Genomic DNA, 22,182 nt, shown 5'->3' on the forward strand with positions numbered 1-22,182 from the left:
TGTGTGGTGATGAACAACTCATCTGGTTCTGAAACATCAGCTGACTAAGAAACACAGAGGCTGTCACTGAACACATCTGGACAGATGTGATGAGTAGACTTCAGCAGTCTGGACCAGGGCTGTCAGATCATATTGTCCACGATAATACTGGTATAAATTTCAGCCTGATGGAAAAAGAGTCACATCGTGATGTTCACTGTAGAGCGACGACACCATGATGTTGTGTTGAAGGAAACCTGGAGGTTGATTTTGTTCCTACATCATCAGAAATATTGTTATTGAAAACTTTCAAATGACATCTACTGACCCCAGAGTCTGCAGTTTGTAGTCGGGACTCTCCACAAGATCAAACAGCTGCTGAACATCTGGAGCCTGCAGGTTGTTGTAACTCAGGTCCAGTTGTGTCAGATGGGAGGGGTTGGACTTCAGAGCTGCGACCAGAGAAGAACAGCTGATCTCTGATAGATTGCAGCACTCCAGTCTGAATAAAGAATAAAAGATGTGAGCTGAAGCCAGCAGGATGCAGGTTCAAACTGAAATATGAACTAAATGATTGAAGTGGACAGAATTAGTTTTACTGGATGTCAGAGACACAAAAACTGAATCCATTCAAAGCCTAGCATTCCTTGAAGGAATGCATATCACCCGCCGCCTTTCATCCCACAGTTTGACACTAAGATCATCTTGTGATGAGAAACTTGTAATGTTTTGGTCAAACCTTGTAAATAACATTATGAACCATCTCATGTGATATTCTGAGATCTCAGCTGGTCTGTTTGAGCTCAGTCTGGCTGGTGGACCACTCTCAGCTACTACCACTCCACACATTAGATCAGGACAAAAAGGAGGGGTTCTTTGTTTTTCATTATGAAACACAAAAATTAATTTGAATCACAAGTTGTTTTAATGGTCAACAAGAGTAGCAACAGTACACAATACACGTGTTAGTAAAATATCAGAGTAATGTAAAGTCAAATCATGAATTCCTTCAGACAACCATCCTGAATTTATGTGTAGCACACTTAAAGTGGACCAGTTGGAGACAGGCCCTAAACATCTACTAGGTTCTGCCAAGAGTAATGATAAGTCACACTAACTGAATGCTGAACTGATTATTTTATTGCTTCCCAACAAAGCATTTAGAAACTGACTTTGTTCAAAAATGTTGAAACAAACAAAAAAAAAAAAACAAGACAAATTAAACAGAGCTCTTTCTCCCTTTGTGAAAAAAAAATACTTGTTGGCAGTTGGAGGTCCACCTATTTGTTTGGAGCTCCCTGGGATTGTAGCACCCTACCCAGGAAGGAGTAGCTTTTCTGCCCTTTTTGAAAGGCAGATAGCCTCCAGTAAGGTTGTTTAGGGGCTTTACTATCTTGGAGTAGTTATGGACAAATCTGTGGTAGTAACCCATCCATCCATCCATTTTCTTTACCCGCTTATTCCATTTTGGGTCACGGGGGTCGCCGGTGCCCATGTCCAGCAATCACTGTGCGAGGGGCGGGGTACACCCTGGACGGGTCTCCAGTCCATCACAGGGCCACATAGAGACAAACGAGACAATCATTCACTCTCTCACTCACACCTAGGGACAATTTAGAGTTACCAATCAGCCTAACATGCATGTTTTTGGTCTGTGGGAGGAAACCGGAGTACTCGGAGAAAACCCATGCATGCATGGAGAGAACATGCAAACTCCACCCAGAAAGGCCCCTGGACCGGGGTTTGAACCAGGGACCTGCTCGCTGAGAGGCAGCAGCTCTACCAGTTGCGCCACCGTGCTGCTCTTGCTCGAAACAATGTGGCCTAAATACTTGACAGATGTTTGAACAAACCTGACATTTAGATGGAGAACGTTTCAAGCTATTTTCTCTTAGTTGCTGGAGGACGTGTATAAGTCTGGACTCATGTTCTTCTAATGAGCTAGAAAACACTGTCGCCAAAAAGACTAGCACTTCCTTAAGGTGTAGGTTGCCCATACTTTTCCATTAAGCATTGGAAGGTACTAGGGGAGTTGGTAATGCTCTGAGCATGCAATTAAACTCATAGAACCCCAACGGACAGACAAAGACGGTTTTTGGCTTGCCACTCTCCTCCATCTCAGTTTGGTAAAAGCCTGATTTAAGGTTCATTACCGAAAGCCATTTTGAGCCAGAGAGAGCAGAAAAGGCCTCTTCAAGGTTGGGAAGTGCATATGCATCATGTACTGTCAGGCTGTTGAGCTTATGATAATCAATATGTAGCTGGGGCACCTCATCTACCGGAAGTAAGTCCATATATGGAGGACGCTGTGACAGAGCTCAGCTGGCTCGTTATGAGGGCAGGTGCATGGATTTACGAGCAGGTAGATGGCTGAGGATCAGATCCCATGATTTGAGCTGATTTGACACTGATCCTGGCAGAGGTATCTGTTTTGGATGTTGCCCCTTTTTGGAGCTTTGTTTTATCTTAATTGCTCCTTTTGGTTTTAAGGGTTAGATCCCCTTTAGAGGGAGTGATGCACGAGGAGCACACATTGACTGGTTTCAATGATCAGGAGGTAAAGCTGATCATTCTCATTTGTGTGTGGTTATTTAAGGTGCTGGTCTAACTTGGTTTGTTGTTTTTCTGTGCAGGTTGGCCTGCTACTGTTTCAGTTTGGTTTTAATTAGTGTTTAGTCTCAGTAGTTTTTATTATTAATTTAGACCATTTCCCAGATTTTATTTTGGGTAAAGGAAAGGGAAATTTTAGTGTTCAGCTTTCTAGCTTTTTTTAAAGGGGACCTACGCTGTCCCTTGATTCAAAGTTGTTTTTATTAGATTGAAGAGATTAGTGGAAGGGGAGTTTTATTTCTGTTGGGGAACACTTAGGTGTATTTATTTATTTTGTTTTTTTTTATTCTCCCCCAAACTATCTATCCATCCATCCATTATCTTTTACTCGCTTCTTCCATTTTGGGTCACGGGGGTCGCTGGTGCCCATGTCCGGCCATCACTGTGCGAGGGGCGGGGGACACCCTGGACAGGTCGCAAGTCCATCACAGGCCAAACTATCTAATTTATTTTAAATTGGTTTTAACTACATTCAGCTAAGAGGTTCCCAGGGCCAACATAGCCCTCTGTTTTAACTTTCATTTTTATTCTGTATAATAAACTATTTAAGATTCTATTGTGAGTACATTAGCCCTTAGACCAGGGTTATTTTTATTTTCTTGTGAACCAAATAAAATGTATCTTACTTGCAAGAAATGCCTCTGTTAATTTTTACAAACTTATTTGTGTGAAGAAGGGAGAATGAGGTTCTCCTACATTCACTATAGTTAACAGTGATTGTACCTCAGGTCACAAATACATAAGCAAACTTCCCCATTCTTTTTTTGCACCACTACAATTGGGGAGGAATAAGGGGATTCAGATTCACAAATTATTCCTACGTCCAGTAGAGTTTGTAAGTGATTTTTCACAGCTTCATAGTCATTTGGGTGAATCGGGCGAGGCCATTGTTTGAAAGGTGTGTTGTCATGTAAGTTTATGTGGTGTTTGACTTTTTTTGCATGGCCAAAGTCTAAGTCATGGCAGACAAATACATCTCCATATTCATTCAGTTTCTTTGTTATGTTGTCCTTCCATTCTTTTGAAAGAGGAGACTCACCAAATTCAAAGGTTAAGTCAGACTTGGACGTTTGTTTGTGGTCTTAATGGTAGCAGCACAGCATTGGACTGAATTCCTCCCACTAGTTGTATCAGGTAAATGATCATAGATGTGCTCTGGGGTGTGAAGTTCTGCTAATACACAACAGTTGGGAAGTGTTATGTTATGTTGTGCTCTGTCTCATTCCTAATCCAAACGGGTAACTTCTGCGGGTCGCTGTTCAGGTAAATTCACAAGACAACAATCCACAAATATTCCACCCGGCAGTGAAGAGGAATTTGACTGCTCCACAATTGCACATTTGCCAGTACTGTTGGCTTTGACATAGCCTTTCAGAAGAACTCTTCATTGAGCAGGAATGCCTTGTGGCACTTTGCTTTTCACCATCATTGAGCCAACTTTTCCAGTTGAATTCATAGTGTTGAATTCATAGTTTTCCTCAACCTGAGTGTTCGGAAGATTTGCCTATAGCCCTAGACTGGGGACAGTTCATTTGGGTCTTATCCATCACAATACTCATGGTAAATGGACTGTACTTATATAGCGCCTTTCTATCTTATTTCAAGATACTCAAAGTGCTTTACACTACAATCTGTGTCCTCATTTACCCATTCATACAGCACTCTACTAGATCTATACAAAGCTAATTGAACAAATCATTCTAATGAGACTAATCAGTGCTTTAACTCACATTTATACACTGATGGGACACACATCAGAGGCTATGAGGGGTTCAGTGTCTTGCCCAGGGACACTTCGACATGTGACTGCTGGTGGATTCAAACCCCCAACTCTCGCATTGGAGAACAACTGTTCTAACCACTCAGCCACAGCCGCCCTCATCATAGACCACATCAAGTACATTAGTACTGATAAGGACTGGCAGATCACAGTTTGAATGCACATCTGGGACAACTAAAGCCAAAGTAGATACTCTGTTCTAACAAAGTCTCTGGTTAACTTTAAGCTTAGCTCTACATAACCCAAATATGGGACATTCTGATCGCTGGCGGCCTCAACATCTAGACATGAGATAGGGTGAATGGGATGTTCTGACAGGTTTGCACGATAGAAAAATGAAAACACAGTGGTCACCTGGGACCCACAGTCCAGGAGACAATTACACAGGACTCCTGCTACTGTGACGTTAGCTGTGTATTTCTGACCTACAAGGCCTTTTGGTAGTGGTGTTTGGTTGTTTTCAGTGTGTGAGAATAAATGAGTGGCTTAGTGTGTTCTAAATCTGGGTTGGGATGCTCTATAATACTTTCAGCCTCTGTATGTGCACTGAGACATTTCATCTACAACGAGTGAGTTTGTCTGAGCTTTGCTTTGGAAAGTGTCAAAATGTTGTTTCATGCGGCTTGACTTAGCTGCTTATCTATCCTCTTCTACTCTGAGCATTAAAAGTAGCTCAGAAAACAGGGGTGGTTTGTCTCTCTTCTGCTCTAGCTGAAGGCTTGTAATGATACTGTTATTCCAACAGCCTCTGCAGAACTGCTTCAGCAATTGACGATCTAAGTCATTGGCAACTATGCCACCTCTTTTGACTACTTTGTTCAGGGCTATTTGTAAGTGCTGTAAATATTCAGATGGCTTTTCTCCTGGGTTTTGATTGGTATTAAGAAACTTTGCAAATGTTCATCTCCATCATCAACCGTATCAAATGCTGAATCAAGTAGGTTCAGGTAGTCATGAGGGGTTGAATTTGGCCCAAGGTGCTTTACAATTTTAGCAGCATGTGGGGCTAGGTTTTCAATGACCTCCTGACCTTCTGCTGGTTGGATACATTGGGATCCGAGAGTAAATACTCCACAGTGCTGCGCCATGTATCATAATCAGATTCTGGGTAAGGACATGGTGTTTTCCCAGAGAAGAGTCTGATCTTTGCATGACTGTATGCAGGTAAGTCAAAGTTTTTTATGACAGGCTCAACTGCTACTTTTGGACTTCAGGAATAGTGAGCTGTTTACTAGGTAGAGCAGATACTCCTGCACTCATACTAGATAGAGGTAGGTCATGTTCAGGTAAGTTGGTCAGACTGTCATTGCCACTAAAGAGAGAACTTTCATTTGTATTTTGTTTTGCTAAAGCCACATTGGTCGAGGGTTGTGGTTCTTGAGATGTAACAGACCCATTTGTGACTTCAACATCAGTAGTAGATTTTTGGATTCGAGCTAACTCATCCAGTATGACTTTTTCAAAGTTTACCCCAACAAGTTTAGCCATACCTTGTAGCTCAGTGAGATAACGCTAGTTATGCTAGAACCTCTATCTGTAGCATACAACTCTGATAATAGCTGAATGTTATGGACAATATTAGGATCACTGCTTGGTCTGTCGCAGGGTAAGCTCTCCTGTAAAAACTCAATAGCTTGACCGGATTTGAATTCAACTATGGCAGAATCCTTAAACTGTGGATCTTGACTAGTTATTTTGACAACCCTCTCGACGGCACCTATTTCTGATAAATAATGTTAAACCAACAAAATACATTGACAACTTAAATATGCAATGCATAACTTGTATAAGTTAATAAAAATCAGCGTTAGACTGCATAACATATCAGGCATATCAGTGGTTAAGCTGGATCCTGCCGAAACAAGATTCGGGAACTCCCTCATTATCACCTTGTGCGTTCCGGCAACTGTTCGCTCAGATCCGGCAGCTCATATCTCCGCTCATAAAAGTCCAAAGTCATCTCGCATTTTTGTTTTGATTATTTATTAAAAATACAATGAGAAGAGACGCTGTCCATGTCTGTGGAGTGGATGTTACTGCTGCAGCAGGCGCACCAGCTCGCGCACACGCTCCTGCCCAGCAGAGACGCTGACCGCATGAAGCGTCTTCATCCACCTTCAGCTTCGTCTCAAAAACCAAAGCAGCACAAACAAAAATTTTAATGGCACAAACCAGCACAAACGGCGCACTAGTCATTCATTGTATTTACTGGAAATTTTGACGTGGGTGGGGTGTCAGCTTCACCAAGATCAGCTGTGCGCCCTGCAGACAGTGCACGTTTTACACACAGGAGCATCTCCAGACAGCTCTGCGGAGCGCGCACAACTGCTAATCTGTCAGAACTCCTGCAGACATTTCAAAGATAATAAATAAAAAAGCTGCAGTAAAAAAAATACGAGTGAAATGTTTGATGTGTGTTATTCACATTACATCACGTTCACGTTTCAAAATTAGTCAAAATAACAACAACTGTGCATGTCGGTCGCAGAAAGAAACAGCGATCACGTCTTGTTGTGCTGTAGGTTGCACCAAACGTTTTGATAAAAACAATAAAACGTGCAAGTTTTACAGAATTCCTTCAACTCGCACCCCTTTCAAGGCTAACAGGAGACGTCTTTAATTGCAAGCTGTCAGAAGAAGCGATTGGAATGAGCAGATGATTAAAAATGCAACAGTCTGCAGCGAGCACTTCATCTCAGGTAAGGGCTGCCTAGCTAACAAGCATCGCTGGTTACTGCGTCCTATATACAAAACTATGAACAACTGATCACTCACATACTAGTGCACCTAGCTTACAAGCTAAGATATCTTAGTTCAGTGATGCTGAGTGGAGTTGCTAATCATTTATTTATTTATTTATTTTTATTTACAAATTTATTAATTTAATTAAAAAATTAAATAACTATATACAATAGAAAATAAATATATATATTCAATCAAAAAACAAAATGAAAGGCAGCAGAAGAAGAATAAATCTTATGATATCTGCCCCTTTTTTCCTAGAATATATTCAAAACTAAAGTAATTTACCACATAACAAAGCTAAATAAAAACAACATCAACTCAAACAACAATTTGTATAGATACACATTATACTTTACCATATTCCTTCAGAAAACTAATTTTTTACATTTTCTTAAATATGTACATAGATCTGTCAGTTTTAACATCATCCTTCAGACCAGTCCTGTTCCCTGAACCATAGTAGTCTGCTCCTTCAAACTGGTACGAAACCAACACTTCACAAACATCTTTATCCCCTAAAGATAATAACTCTCCCTTTTAACAAAATTTACTTGAATATTTTAAGGTAGTATGTTTTTGTGAGTCTTATACATGAACAGTAAAATATTATAATCAACCAAGTCATAGAATTTTAATATCTTCAGTTGATAAAACAATGTATTTGATGGATATCTATAATATTTTCTACTGATGATTCTTACAGCTCTTTTCTGTAAAATAAAAATAGGATTTGTAATTGTTTTACATACTTTACCCCAGACTTTAATACAGTAAATTAAGTGTGGGACAATTATTGCGTTATACAACATAAACATTATCATTGAGTAACTCCCTTACTTTGTACAGTACTGCAATATATTTAGATATTTTTGTTCTTAAATTATTTACGTCAGGTTTACATGTTAGTTTTTCATCAATGATGACACCCAGAAACTTGTTGTTACTGTTTAAAGTTGTATGCTAACACATGCTATGCCAGTTAGCGCTGGCCAACCGTGTCCGTGTGCTGTTTTCATTAACGTCAGTCACAGGAATACACTCTATTTGTACAGGAGTGGACTCTGAAGACTTCGACAGTCCTGACTTTGTCACGTCCATCTCCTCCTACTCTACAAAGTCCGGCAAAGACAGCGATGGAAAATTGGAGCGGTAAATAGAGAGATACTGAACTGAGGCTGTAATAAACCTGTGATTAACAAAGTAAAGTGATGCTTTCCTGCTGTGCCTAATGATGGCTCTCTTCTGTGTCTCAGCTACAAGAGAAAAAGACGAAGAGATGAAACCCCCAGCAGATGTCCAAACAATGGACCATCTATTGGCTATCCTCATGAAAACTGTGTTTAGGGCTCACCAACAATAATATTACATTCAGATTTAATGTTACTGAATGTGACATTTCCAACATTTTGAGAAGTTGGTTGGCTCCTTGTTATGTCTCAGACTTTGAAACCTCTAATCTATTAGATGACGTTGTAACTGTGTGTGCAGCGTTAACAAACATTTGGGACTGTATAGTCCCTAGAAAACAAACTGTAAATGTCTTGTTCAAGTTTTCAAGAGTTAAGGATACATCAAATAAATTGTATTTCTTGTTTGTACATAAGTAATGCCATTAAAAAGTAACACCAAAATAACCATTTCTTTTTTTTGTAAACGTGCGCACAGTGATTTAAAGGAAAAAGTTAAAACTGAATGTTAACAGGAAAAGTTACAATAAATGATTTGTGTCAAAGTGGATTGTTATTAGCTTCTTTCTTTTACAATATTACTTTGTATGAATAACTGTTCATGTATGTGGAGGACTGTGTTCATCATTTGATCATCTCTGGCTGCACCAGTGGATCCTGCTGGGTCCACATCACAAAGTGGCAGGACTGGACGCCACACACTGTGAAGCTGAACTTCATAATAGTATTCATGGTTCTTCTTGAGATGTAATGAGCAGTACCTACTCACCTTTTCAACATCATGTAATAAAATGTATAAAATAAAAAATAAAATAAAAATAACGCGCACAGAGGCGGGTCTGACCCTTTTCAATGTGCATTTCTCAGTAAAACGAGTCACATAATCTGTCAGGGTTGTAACTTTCATTTTAATTGACAAGTCCTGGTAATAAATAAATAAATAAATAAATATAAAACCTCAAATAAGCAACAAATAAACCTGGTCTTGTGTGTGGGTTTTCTTACAGTTTTGTTTTGTTTTTTGTTTGTGTGATTTTTATTTTTTTAATAACCGAGCGAAAAAATGTCTTTTTTTAATAAAACTTGTCCTGTTCACTTTAGCCTGACAAATATCAGTCAGCCACCAAGACATGGAGTGCATTTATAGTTTTTAAAACCAAGAAATCTATTAGAAGAGCTGTGAAGATGGACGCCTCTGTGTGCCCTCTTGATAAAGGGGAACAGAATTTCGCACAACACCGGTTCTTTCTGCACTTCGGCTGCGCGCGCACCCACCGTGTCGATACACAAATAATCCGTCTATTCTTTAAGGGAAACATCAACCACCTTACAGAAATGTTTCAAAATACTCCATGTTTTATTATTTGATTCATGAATTAGTCAATATTTTTGAGCTTTCTCAGCTTGAAATGAAAATATCTCATTTAAATTATAAAATTGTTTTAAAAGCCTTTAGGTGAAAAAAACAAACAAACAAAAAAAAACTCCACATTTCAGCTTTTTTGTTTATTTGTTGTTAAACTGACCGAAAATATTTTTTATGGCAGTTTGTGAGTAAAGAAAGTAATTTTCCTCTTAATATGCTCAAAAGGATTTTTTTTGGTAACTTTTTAAAGATTTAATTTAAGAGTTTTTGAAGACCCTCCAGCCCCCCTGGACCCCCCAGAACCGTTAGTTGAAAATGATGCCGTGTTTTTGATAAATGTGCACGTGTTGCTCGATGGTCAGACATGGAGGTTTTGTTTTCCTGAAAGTCTCCTCGCGTACGACACCAGTTTGTGTTTCGTTACGTAGTTCTTCTACTGAAGCAGATATTTTAGCAGCTGCTGCATCAACGTCCTGCTTTGAGGGAAGTCAACAGACTCTTCTGTCTGCGTGCACGTGGAACAGGTTCTTCATACTAAATGTCGACTTGCGCACAATAAAACTCTTTTTGCTCTTTACACTCAACTAAAACCATTTTGTGGGACGAGACGAGACTCGGCAGCAGCGTCCAGCTGGGAACGGCTGGTTGTCCCTGATGAACACTAAAGGGCCGTAAAGTTACTGTGAGCTTACAGGAGCATTTCTAACTATTCTGACAAAAATAAAAGACTTTACAAGGATTTTTAGACTTTGTCAGGAACATCTGTGGTTCTTGACAGCACCAAAATAAAACATTGAAATGTGGGGCTGATTTTAGACCATCAAAGGGTTAAGTGAATGAAACATTTACAAATGAAGAAATTGTGAAGGATCAGGGAATGATTTGAGTTGGACAAACAGAGAAAATCTCCAACAGCTGCAGTAAACTGACCTCAGAACCTCCAGTCTACAGTTTGGACTCTCCAGGAAACCACAGAGCTCCTTCACTCCAGAGTCAGACAGCTGGAGGTTCTGACTGAGGTCCAGTTGTGTCAGATGGGAGGGGTTGAACTTCAGAGCTGAGCCCAGAGAAGAACAGCTGATTTCTGACAACCAGCAGCTCCTCAATCTGAATAAAGAATAAAAGATGTGAGCCGAAGCCAACAGGATGCAGGTTCAAACTGAAATATAAACTAAATGATTGAAGTGGACAGAATTAGTTTTACTGGATGTTAGAGACACAAAATATTATTTGACACTATTTACATATCTTCAAAAACAAAAATTTTTTTGTCATGGATCTGGTCAGCTGGACTTTCAACGCAACTGATAAAATCTTTTCAACAAAGCGACAGGGTCCTGGAGAGCCCTCGTGCCCCACTGAGACACACGCGGCAGGATTCTTCATGGATCTGTGGTGAGTTTGGGCGCTGATGTACCTTTCATGTTAGAATGTCACAGCTGATCAGACCCTCAAGGCAAAACTGAGGAAGGACAGTTAGAGCAATCTATAAAACATCACAATAAACAAATAGATAGTCATGATGTAACCTTACAAAAAATTATCTCACAAAAACAGACCATGCAGACTAACCTCCAACAGCTAAGTGGGATGTTTTTTCCCCATTGAACCGAAGTTGAATAACTGGGGGTCATCTCCCAAGAGACCCCAGATGCCGGGTCTCGTGGAGCTCTCCGCTCTGCCAGCTCCAACCTCCTTTCGGGAACCTTACATTCGCACCTCTGAGTGCTTTGAAGGTAACACAATTAAATGGAGTGGTTTTCTACTACAGTGCAAGCTCGTTTTCAACAGAGCCCCCATAACTTACTCCTCAGATGCCTCCTGTATTACCGTCATAAACAGCGCTTTGAAAGGTGAAGCTCTTCGATGGACCCGTTCCTACTTGCACAGACGTTCAATCAAATCATTAATGTTTGCTTCATTAATGACTTTTGACAGGTGTTTGACTTACCTCTTCAACAGGAGGAAGCAACTCAAAAGATGTTTTCGCTGAAACAAGGAAACCGGTCGGTGGCAGAGTTAGCCATTCACTTCCGCATCTTGGCAGAGGAATGTGAGTGGGGTGAGAGGGCATTCAAAGGAGCGATCATCAACGCCTTGAACAAACCGATAAAAGATCAACTCGCCACTCGTGAGGCTCCCCCCAGATCTCAACCAACTCCTCCTCACCACAAGAATTGATAACCGTTTCTGAGACCACATCATGGAAGAGATCTACTTTGCTTGTGAGTACCCTGACTCTGGAAGTAATTCATTTGCTCCCACTTCTAGTCCGGCTAACCCCAAACCCATGCAAATTGGAAGGACCCGTCTCTCTCCAGAAGAGCGACAATGCCAGATATCACACAATGAGTGCCTTTATTGTGGTCCGAGAGGACACAATCTTTCTTCTTGTCTGCTTCGTTTAAAAGGGAAAGCCCACCAGTAAGACGGGAGATTCTGGTGGGTACTTCTTCTTTTTCTCCTGAATGTAATTTATGCTTGCCAACTATTTTGTGTGTTAATACCACAAATTTCCCCATCCAGGCTCTAATTGATTCTGGTGCTGAACAGAACCTGATCAAGAGTCTGCAGATCCCCATAACCATGTTAAACCCAACTGTCGCTGCAGTGGCCCTCACTGGACAAACCATCTCATCCATTAACCAAAGAACTAATAAAATTAAGTTTGTTGTCTCAGGAAATCATCACGAGATGGGTGTTTTTTTATTTTTGACTCCCCCAAACCACAACTAATTTTAGGTTACCCTTGGTTGAAAAAAAAAAAAAACACAACCCTCTCATTAATTGGACAGAAGGTAGGGATGAGAGATGGGGCGAGTACTGCTCAGAAATTTGTTTGCGTTTGGCCATCTCCCCTGTGGTCTGTGAAAAGAAAACCCAAGAAAAGTTTTACCTTTCTAAGGTTCCACAAATTTATCATAGCCTGGCTCCGACATTTAGTAAACAACAAGCGTTGTCTTTACTACCACACAGACCCTACAACTGTCCCATAGATCTCCTTCCAGGGGCCCCTCTGCCATATAGCAGATTATACAATCTGTAGGGTCCCGAGAAGGAGACTATGATACAGTACATAAATGACTCTTTAAAGTTGGGCATCATTCGCCCCTCCACCTCTCCTGTTGGAGCAGGGGTTTTCTTTGATGCCAAAAAAGACAAATCCCTCAGACCCTGCATCAATTTCAGAGGCCTAAATCAGATCACGGTGAAGAATAAATATCTGTTACCCTTAATGGATTCTATGTATGAACAGCTCCAGGATGCTGTTATCTTCACCAAACTCGACCTCCGCAATGCCTACCATTTGGTTAGAATTCGTAAAGGGGATGAATGGAAAACAGCCTTCAAAACCCCCTCTCAGCCATTTTGAGTACCTGGTTATGCCTTTCAGGCTGACCAATGCCCCAGCCATTTTTCAGGCATTAGTGAACAATATCTAAAGGGATTTTCTTAACATTTTTGTTTTCATATATCTGGATGATATACTGATTTACTCCAAGGACAAAGAACAACACCCAAAATATGTCAGAGCAGTGCTTCATAGACTGTTCAGTGTTTCCCCTAGATAACTTGCCATGGCGGGGCGCTCATCTTGTCCGTGATTTTTGTCGGGGGGGTGGGGTGGGGTGGGGTGGTGGAACGGAGACCAGTCCTAAGCTGCGCAGTGCGCTGTTTAAACCAACAGTTTTGGGGGACACAGAGACAGCTGCGTGCTGTTTGCACTGATAGTTTTAGAGCAGGGTGTGAGCAAAGTATTAACATGGTTACACACAGTCAAATTCGCCCTCCATCCTGGTACCACTCGCATGTTACATCTGACCAAGGAACATTTTTGGTGGCCGAACATGACCAAGGATGTGAAAGCCTTTGTTGCAGCCTGTCCTACCTGTGCAAACAAAAAAATAACAACAAGCCTCCTGCTGGTCTCCTTCCCTTACCATCACCCAGTCGCCCTTGGTCTCACATTGTATTGGATTTTGTTATCGACCTTTCTCCCTCTGCTGGTAAAACCACCATCTGCACCATTAATGATCACTTATCTAAGGTTGCTTATGTCAGTCATCTTCCAAACTTACCATCAGCTTTTGAGACTGCTAAACTTATCACTAACCATATTTTTCGCCTGTCCCCAAAACAACTGTGTGCTTATCTGAATTTGGCTCCCTTGGCTGGCCTTGAAGGCCACCTTCTCTGAGTTCACCTGGCGAACATGTAATCTGATGATCTGCCCCACTCACCCTCCCATCGAGGAATTTCCAACTGATCAACCAGAGGAAACCAGCTGAATAAACATTGTGTCATCATTTCAAGACTCTTGGATTCCCATAGGCGATGTCCTTGGCCATTCCCTGACATCCCTCGAGAATGTTTATGGATCTCGCCGGAGGGAACTGGTTGATTATACCATCCTTATCAGAACTCTTACAGTGTCCTCGAGTGCATCCTTGGAGATTGCTCACTGCTCTCATCGTCCCCCCCCACCCCCACCCCCCCGCGGAATGTCTATGTCACTATGTGCTTGTATGTGCGAGGTGTTTTTTTTTTATCTTCATTTTTCTTCTCAGCCAAGAAGAAAGAGTTTAATAGGAATTTGTTTTGCCTCCAATTCTTACGTGTCCAGGTTCACTACTTTTTTTCTTCTAAACAGATCTCACTTGTAAATGAGTCTTCGAGGCTCAGTGTGATTTATCTGTCTAAATAAAGGTTGAATGAATCGAAGATAACCCTTCAACCTGGTGTCAATATCTACCTTGGGTCGAATACGCCCGGAATACGACAATTCCCAGGTATCCTCAGCCACTGGAATGTCCCTGTTCAAGGCCTCACTGGGCTACTCACCTCCTTTATTCCCTGCCCAAGATGCAGAGGTGTCGGTTCCGTCCGTCAAAAACCATGTTTGCAAGATGTGGCAACAAACCAGAGCAGCCCTTTTCAGGACAGCTGACCAGAATAAACGGTTTGCCGACAGGCACCAATCATCAGCTCCCAGCTATTAGGTAGGTCAGGAGGTATGGCTGTCCACTAAGGACATCTCCCTGAGGGACACTCCCTGTAAACTAGCCCCCAGGTACATCGGTCCGGTCCCCATCACCAAGATGAACAAATTCCAGGTCAGCTTGACCGAAACATGCTCCATGCATCGAAACACATCCGTATACTCACAGGGCGTGTTGAAAAACAAGTTCCCTACTTCTAGAGAAACTTGAAAACAGACGTGTTCAAGTTGAACTTTTGAAATGAATGAAACATTTATAAATGAATGAATTGTGATGTAACAGGGAATGATTTTAGTTGGACATAGAAAACCTCCAACAGCTGCAGTGAACTGACCTCAGAACCTCCAGTCTACAGTTTGGACTCTCCAGTCCAGAACACAGATGCTTCACTCCAGAGTCAGACAGGTCGTTGTCACTCAGGTCTAGTTGTGTCAGATGGGAGGGATTGGACTTCAGAGCTGAGGCCACAACTTCACAGTGAGTCTCTGAGAGTCTAACAGCAGCTCTGTGATGATAGAAAAAGTAAAGTGAGTTGTAATCAAATCAGCCAATCTGTCTGATAAACACAGACTGAAATCATTTGATGACTAAACAGTGATGTCATCATCTGAACATCTGCTCTTCACTTCTGGGCTTCATCCCATCCCATCTGACTGTGTTTGACATGATGCAGTGAATCTCTTGGGTCTCTTTCAGAGTTTCAGACTTTTAGGACAATCTTTGTTTTGCTTTAATCTACAGATGAAGGAGGGAACATGGCGTTACATTTCTGCTTCCATCATGTCCACAGTCTGTCAGTGGATCTGATCCAGAGTCACAATCAAGACGTCTGCTTTAGAAAAACTCTAGGACTCTTTCTAGTTTTCGTTTCAGCTCAGAACATTTGGACTGAGTGGAACTCAGTGAGCAGTTCCAGATGGAAAGATGATCTGTTTGTTTCCTGTTCCTGTCAGCTCCAACTGTTCACGTCCACACGCAGGAAAATGCTGCTGATATCAAGCTTTCAAGGTTCACACCATCTCAGCAGGTTTTGGTGATGGGAGGTTCTTGTTCAGCTAAGGAGAGACATGGGCCATTGCTTCAGTCAAGTAGTCAACACATGAAGTTTAGAGGAAGATTCAAACTATTTTAAACTCACAGCTGCTTAAACTAAAGCTGCATTGCGAATGTTTACTCTGCTTCACTTTGAAATCAGACAAATATTTGACACTTTGACTCCATCTTCTCAACCATCTGAAGCCAAAGAGAACTGCTGGAAAAATCCACCATGTAACCATTGTGAGCTGTGAGATGTTGATGCATACAGAACTTTGTTGTGTCATGTTTTAGCAGCTGCTAGCTCAGTTAGCCTGTTAGCATAACTTCCTGTTTTTCTCCACTGAGTTGTGACTACTGTCTGCTGCAGGTCTGACTCTAGAGCCTGACAAGGACTTCATTCAACCTCACTGCAAAAAGCCTGAACTAGGCCTGTCACAATAACAAATTTTGTTGGGCGATTGTCTCAGAAATTATTGGGATAAACAATAATATTGTTTGAAATTTGACAATAATTAGTATTTATTGTCAAATTTAATAAGAAATGTTTAATTTGTTTTCCATGCAGTATCTTTCTTCAACCACTGGATGGCAGTATAAGACAGTTTGAACTGAAGGATGGATAGTGAAGGAGCGAGCAGCGTGTCTCTTTAAGAAAAAGGGAAGGGAGGACCCTTGACGTGGCGTGGACTGTCTCTCCTTCCTTTAAATGGCAGACACTGTGTGGTTTGAGCTCTTTAGCATAGCATTTTTCACACAAAGCTTTTAATTAAAAAATCAGTAAATAAGTTCTCACCTTCTTTTTGCAGAGAAAAACAACTTTTTAGATGAAGGCATGTGTTTCAATCATAAATTTTGGCGCTTCGACAAGATGGAGATTTTTTTCCCCGAGGTCGACCTGTTAGCTTGTAAATGGACTGTACTTATATAGCACCTTTCTATCTTATAGAGACACTCACAGCGCTTTACACTACAATCTGTGTCCTCATTTACCCATTCACACAGCACTCTACTAGATCTATACAAAGCTAATTGAACAAATCATTCTAAAAAGACTAATCAGTGCTTTACCACATTCATACACCGATGGGACACACATCGGAGGCAACGAGGGGTTCAGTGTCTTGCCCAGGATCACTTCGGCATGTGACTGCTGATGGATTCGAACCCCCAACTCCTGCATTGGAGGACGATTGCTCTAACCACTCAGCCACAGCCGCCTCTTGTAGCTTAGCTGCTTTAAACAATCTAAAAATGTGATTTTTGGACCGTTAAAATGGATTTTAAAGAGAAAAAGGAAAGGGAGGGGTCAGGGAAGAGCACCGGAGTTGAGCAGTGTCTTCAGTAGAAAGAGAGAGACATGAAGAATCGATAAAGCCGATAAATGAAAATGAGGTAGATAATTTTGATTTATCATGCGATTAATTGATTTGTTGTTTATTGCGACAGGCCTAGTCTGAATATGTTTGGAAGAGAAGATGAAAACAGAAAACATCAAATCAGTGGAACTAGTATGTGAATAGATTGACATTGAACACTAGGGGGCAGTAATGATTAGAAATCCACCAGGACTAGGATTAAGACAACAGTTCTGTTCAGGACTAATATTTACAGTGAGCTGTGAACTAGGAGGACTTCATGTGGTTCCTGTCAGACTCTGAGCTCTGTGTGGACACACTTCAGAGAGCAGGGATGGATTTATGTTGTGTTCTTCAAAAGGAACAAAGCAAATCACGTTCAAACTCAATTAAACTTTGATCCACAAAGAAGACAGCAGTGACTTTTTCACTCCAACCTTTAGATAATCTGAATTTTTAACTCTTTGTATCCACATTATTTAAACGTTTTATTTTTAAGATTAAACTGAGCAGATGTTTGTAGACCAAATCCACATCTGTCCACATGAACTAAATGAGAGGAATACGTTTCTAAATTGACCTTTGACCCTTTAAACTTGTTCAGTAATTTCCATGAAAATGTTAAATGTGATGAAGATTAAAAAGTGTTTCTAACTTGTTCCAAACAGAATTAATCAATGGCTCTAATAACTACTACTAATATTTCAAAGTGCTGATCTCCACTAAAGTTGCATTCGGGCCTAAAAATGCGGTCCGACCCGAACTCGACGGATTACCTGTTATTACAGGCCCAAACCTGGGAAAAAAAAGCTTTTACTGCTTTTGTAAGCAAATCAGTTAGACATGATATTTTCAAAACATATTTCAAAGAAAGGAAGATATAAGATTTCTTGTTTCATCAAATAATATTAACATAAAAACAAATAGCCTAAAAATCACTTCTAAAGACAGGCTATTATACAGATGAACAAAAATATTTTAGAGCAAAATTATTTGGAAAAATATAGAACAAGGCTATTGTAATTGAACGCGCTGCTCACTTCGGCTTTTGTACATGCTGCTACTTCCTTCACCACAGATGAGAGCAGGTGCGGAGACTGTTGCGGCTGGTGATAAGCTGATATATCTGAGCTTAACTGAACTTTTTTTTTACGTCTTTCAACCGGCTGGTCAGACCAGCTTTCTCCTCAACAAGTAGATTAAGACAATTTGTGCACTCTTATTTAGTTTGATTTGTGCTGTATGATTTGTAAAACCGCATCAAAGCCCAAGACAGGCCCAGCCCGCACATTATTATGGCCCAGCCCGAATTCCGGGTCGGGCCAGGGTTAGAAATTACAGCTCTAATCTCCACAGACATGATAGTAATGAACACATCTGGACTCACAGAAACTTTCTGCAGTTCCTCACAGCTGGAATCAGTCTCAGTCTTCCCTCATCTGATGTGTTGTACTTCTTCAGGTCCAACTCATCTAGAACCTCCTCTGACATCTGCAACATGTAGGCCAGAGCTGAACACTGGATCTCTGATAGTTTCTCTGATCTGTTCGCTGACTTCAGGAACTCTTGTATCTCCTGATAAACTGAGAGGTCCTGCATCTCCATCAGACACTGGAAGATGTTGATGCTTCTGTCTGGAGACAAGTCATAACTGTTCATCTTCTTCAAGTTGTTGATGATCCTCTGGATGGTTTTTGGACTGGTCTCTGTCTGACCCAGCAGGCCTCCTAAGAGTCTCTGGTTGGACTCCACAGAGACGCCATGAAAGAAGCGAACAAACAGGTCCAGGTGGCCATTTTTACTGTGGAGGGATTTCTTCATGACTCTTTTCAGGAAGTCCTCTAGATATGAGTATCTGTTTTTCTCTCCCAGAAACCTCTCCATTACCTCGATGTTCCTGGTGGTGAAACAGTGGAACATGTAAACTGCAGCCAGAAACTCCTGAACACTCAGATGAACAAAGCAGTAGACTGGTTTCTGGAAGATCAAACACTCTTTTCTGAAGATCTCTGTACAAACTCCTGAGTACACCAAGGCCTCTGTGACATCCAGACCACACTGCTCCAGGTCTTCTTGGTAGAACATGATGTTTCCTTCCTCCAGATGTTCAAACGCCAGCCTCCCCAGCTTCAGAAGAAGTTCCCTGTCAGCCTCTGTCAGCTCTTGTGGACTGGTCTCTAGTCCTTCATGGTACTTGCTTTTCTTCCTGGTTGTCTGAACCAGCAGGAAGTGTGAGTACATGTCAGTCATGGTCTTGGGCAGCTCTCCTCTCTGCTCTCTAGTCAACATGTGGTCCAGAACTGTAGCAGTGATCCAGCAAAAGACTGGAATTCCACACATGATGTGGAGGCTCCTGGAGGTCTTGATGTGGGAGATGATTCTGTAGGACAGCTCTTCATCACTGAACCTCCTCCTGAAGTACTCCTCCTTCTGATTGTCCGTGAAGCCTCGTACTTCTGTTAGCCTGTCCACACATGAAGGAGGGATCTGATTAGCTGCTGAAGGTCTGGAAGTGATCCAGACCAGAGCCGAGGGCAGCAGGTTCCCCTTGATGAGGTTTGTCAGCAGCACGTTGAGCGAGGACTTCTGTGTGACGTCAGAAAGCAGCTGACGGTTGGTAAAATCCAGGTGGAGTCTGCTTTCATCCAGGCCATCAAATATGAAGAGAAGTTTCCAGACAGCCAGCTTCTCTGCTTGGACCTTCTGTAATGTTGGATGGAAAACATGGAGCAACGTGAGAAGACTGTGCTGCTCATCTCTGATCAAGTTCAGCTCTCTGAACGAAAGCACAACCACCACGCTCACATCTTGGTTCTCCAAGCCCTCAGCCCAGTCCAGAGTGAACTTCAGCACCGAGAAGGTTTTTCCAACGCCAGCGACGCCATTGGTCAGAACCACTCTGATGGATCCATGTTGCTCAGGTAAGGCTTTAAAGATGTCCTGGCACCTGATTGGAGTCTCCTGGAGGCTCTTGGTCCTAGAAGCTGTCTCCAGCTGCCTCACCTCATGTTGGGTATTAACCTCTTCACTCTGTCCCTCTGTGATGTAGAGCTCAGTGTAGATCCTGTTGAGGAGGGTTCTACTTCCTGTTTCATCACATCCTTCAGTCACACGTTCACATTTCCTCCTCAGACTGATCCGATGTTTCTCTAAGACCTCCTGCAGACCAACATCTGATGAAAAATGTGATACAGAGCAGATGTGAATGCTGCAGCAGAAACTCCAACATTCTGATTGGTGCTTCAATCTGAAGGATCTTTCTAATGTTCTCAGATCTTCAGTCTGTCACACACAACAATGTGTCTGTATGAAGACAACAGGTGGACAGAAATGTCTTACCTTGGACACAGCTGCTCTGACTGGCTGTCTGCAGTCCACTTCTGCTTCTGGGTCTTTGTCCACACTGGGGACATGAGGAGGGTTCTGATGATGCAGATTGGTCCCAGTATGAGGTGATGCAGCGTCTGCAGAACCATTGTCCACAGCTGGTAGAGATTGGATCCTTCAGGACATTCTGACACAAAGAACAGCAGGACAGCTGCTCCTCCTCACAAACACCACTCCTCTTCCTCCCTCTGCAAAGACATTTACTGATGAAAAAGTGGAACAATAGGAAGTGTTGATCAGATCAGTTCTAACATCTCTGGCTGCTGCTTCACTTTGACTCCAGGATGAGGAGAAAACTGTTGTTCAAATCCATCCACTAGACCCCCCTGAACCATCAGAGACAGGAAGAAGAACCTCACTGATTTTCAGGCTGTGCTCTGAATTATTGCTGCAGGTTATTAAACTAAACTATTGAAGACAATAAAATTCAGTATACATCAGTAACAGCTGTCTTACTTTGTGTCTGAGGGTCCAAGTTCTTCACTGAGGGCTGGAAGGAGTCCTTTGGACATGTCACTCTTCACGAACAGACAGTGGGGTACTGGAATTTCTGCTCTCTGTCTGAGATTCTGAACTCTGAAACACAAACATGTTTTTCTACACATCACATGAATCCCTGAAGAAAACCTCTGAAGAAGCTCTGAAAACAAAAACTGCTGCAGAGACTCTGAAGGTTTAAAGATCCAGAGTGAAACCTTCATGATGATCTGTTAGAGAAATGAAAACTGATGGAATAGCTGATTCTATTTCCTCCCTACTAACCGCCAAAAACAGTGCATAAAGCACTGAATGATCATTCTTATGCATGCGCAGGTCGAGTATTTTATGCCAACATAGTCACAGCAAGGAATTCGGTGTCCCTTGCCCAGACGTGGGTTGCCGGGGCCCCACCCTGGAACCAGGCCTGGGTGAGGGGCTCGTCGGCGAGCGCCTGGTGACCGGGTCTCTACCCATGGAGCCCGTTCGGGCTCAGCCCGAAGGAGCAGCATGGGTTTGCCTTCCTGTGGACCCACCACCTTCTGGGAGGGCCATAAAAGTCGGGTGCATAGTGCTATGGGCAGTGGCCAAAGGCGGGGACCTTGACGCTCTGACCCTGGCTTACCAAAGCTGGCTCTTGGGACATGGAATGTTACCTCTCTGGCAGGGAAGAAGCCTGAGCTTGGGCGTGAGGTTGCGAGGTACTGACTAGATATATGACCCTTTTCCATTAGAACCTGTAGTACCGGTACAGCACAGCTCTACTCTACTCGGTACGGTACAGGTTGTGTTTCCATTATGCTTTCAGTACCGGTTCCAGTGGGCGGGGTTCAAATTGACGTCACCACCTCTCACCAGCTGGTGGCGGTGAAACGCTGAAACTGTTTTCAGTACAGGGTGAGAATTTATTTTGAAGTTGAACGAAGGAACTTCCACGGTGACCAGCGGAACTCGGAGCCGGGGAGATGACGCCCTGCCTGGCCTGGCACTCCGAGACTCCGGGGAGAGGACCGGGGTAGACCAGCTGAGCTCCATCCAGCTTGCTCTGAATTATGTCGTCGGCCACCAAGCACAAAAAACGCCAGCACGTCAGCATTAGACCAAGATGTTGTCATTGTTCTTAAAATCTTTAAAATAAGTCCAGCCGCTGCTCCAGTCCGAGAAATTTCAAATGGCGGATCATTGTTTTGAAAAGTTTCTGAAGGATCCAGTGACTCCGCCCTGACCAATCAGTGACCGACAGTGTTCTGACGTCACC

At 42.2% G+C, this 22,182-nt stretch overlaps 1 protein-coding gene across 1 annotated transcript; it reads right to left on the bottom strand.

The window, feature by feature from the left end:
* Window positions 1–288: 288 nt before the first annotated feature.
* Window positions 289–21,401, bottom strand: LOC119426049 (NLR family CARD domain-containing protein 3-like). The gene is given in 7 exon segments (XM_037693608.1): window positions 289–481; window positions 10,598–10,774; window positions 15,002–15,172; window positions 18,436–20,233; window positions 20,400–20,635; window positions 20,904–21,023; window positions 21,313–21,401. Coding segments are annotated over 7 exon segments (2,784 nt in total).
* Window positions 21,402–22,182: the final 781 nt, after the last annotated feature.

This window comes from Nematolebias whitei, chromosome 19, assembly GCF_014905685.2.
Source record: "Nematolebias whitei isolate Nwh7 chromosome 19, NemWhi1, whole genome shotgun sequence".
Classification (NCBI taxonomy): Eukaryota; Metazoa; Chordata; class Actinopteri; order Cyprinodontiformes; family Rivulidae; genus Nematolebias; species Nematolebias whitei.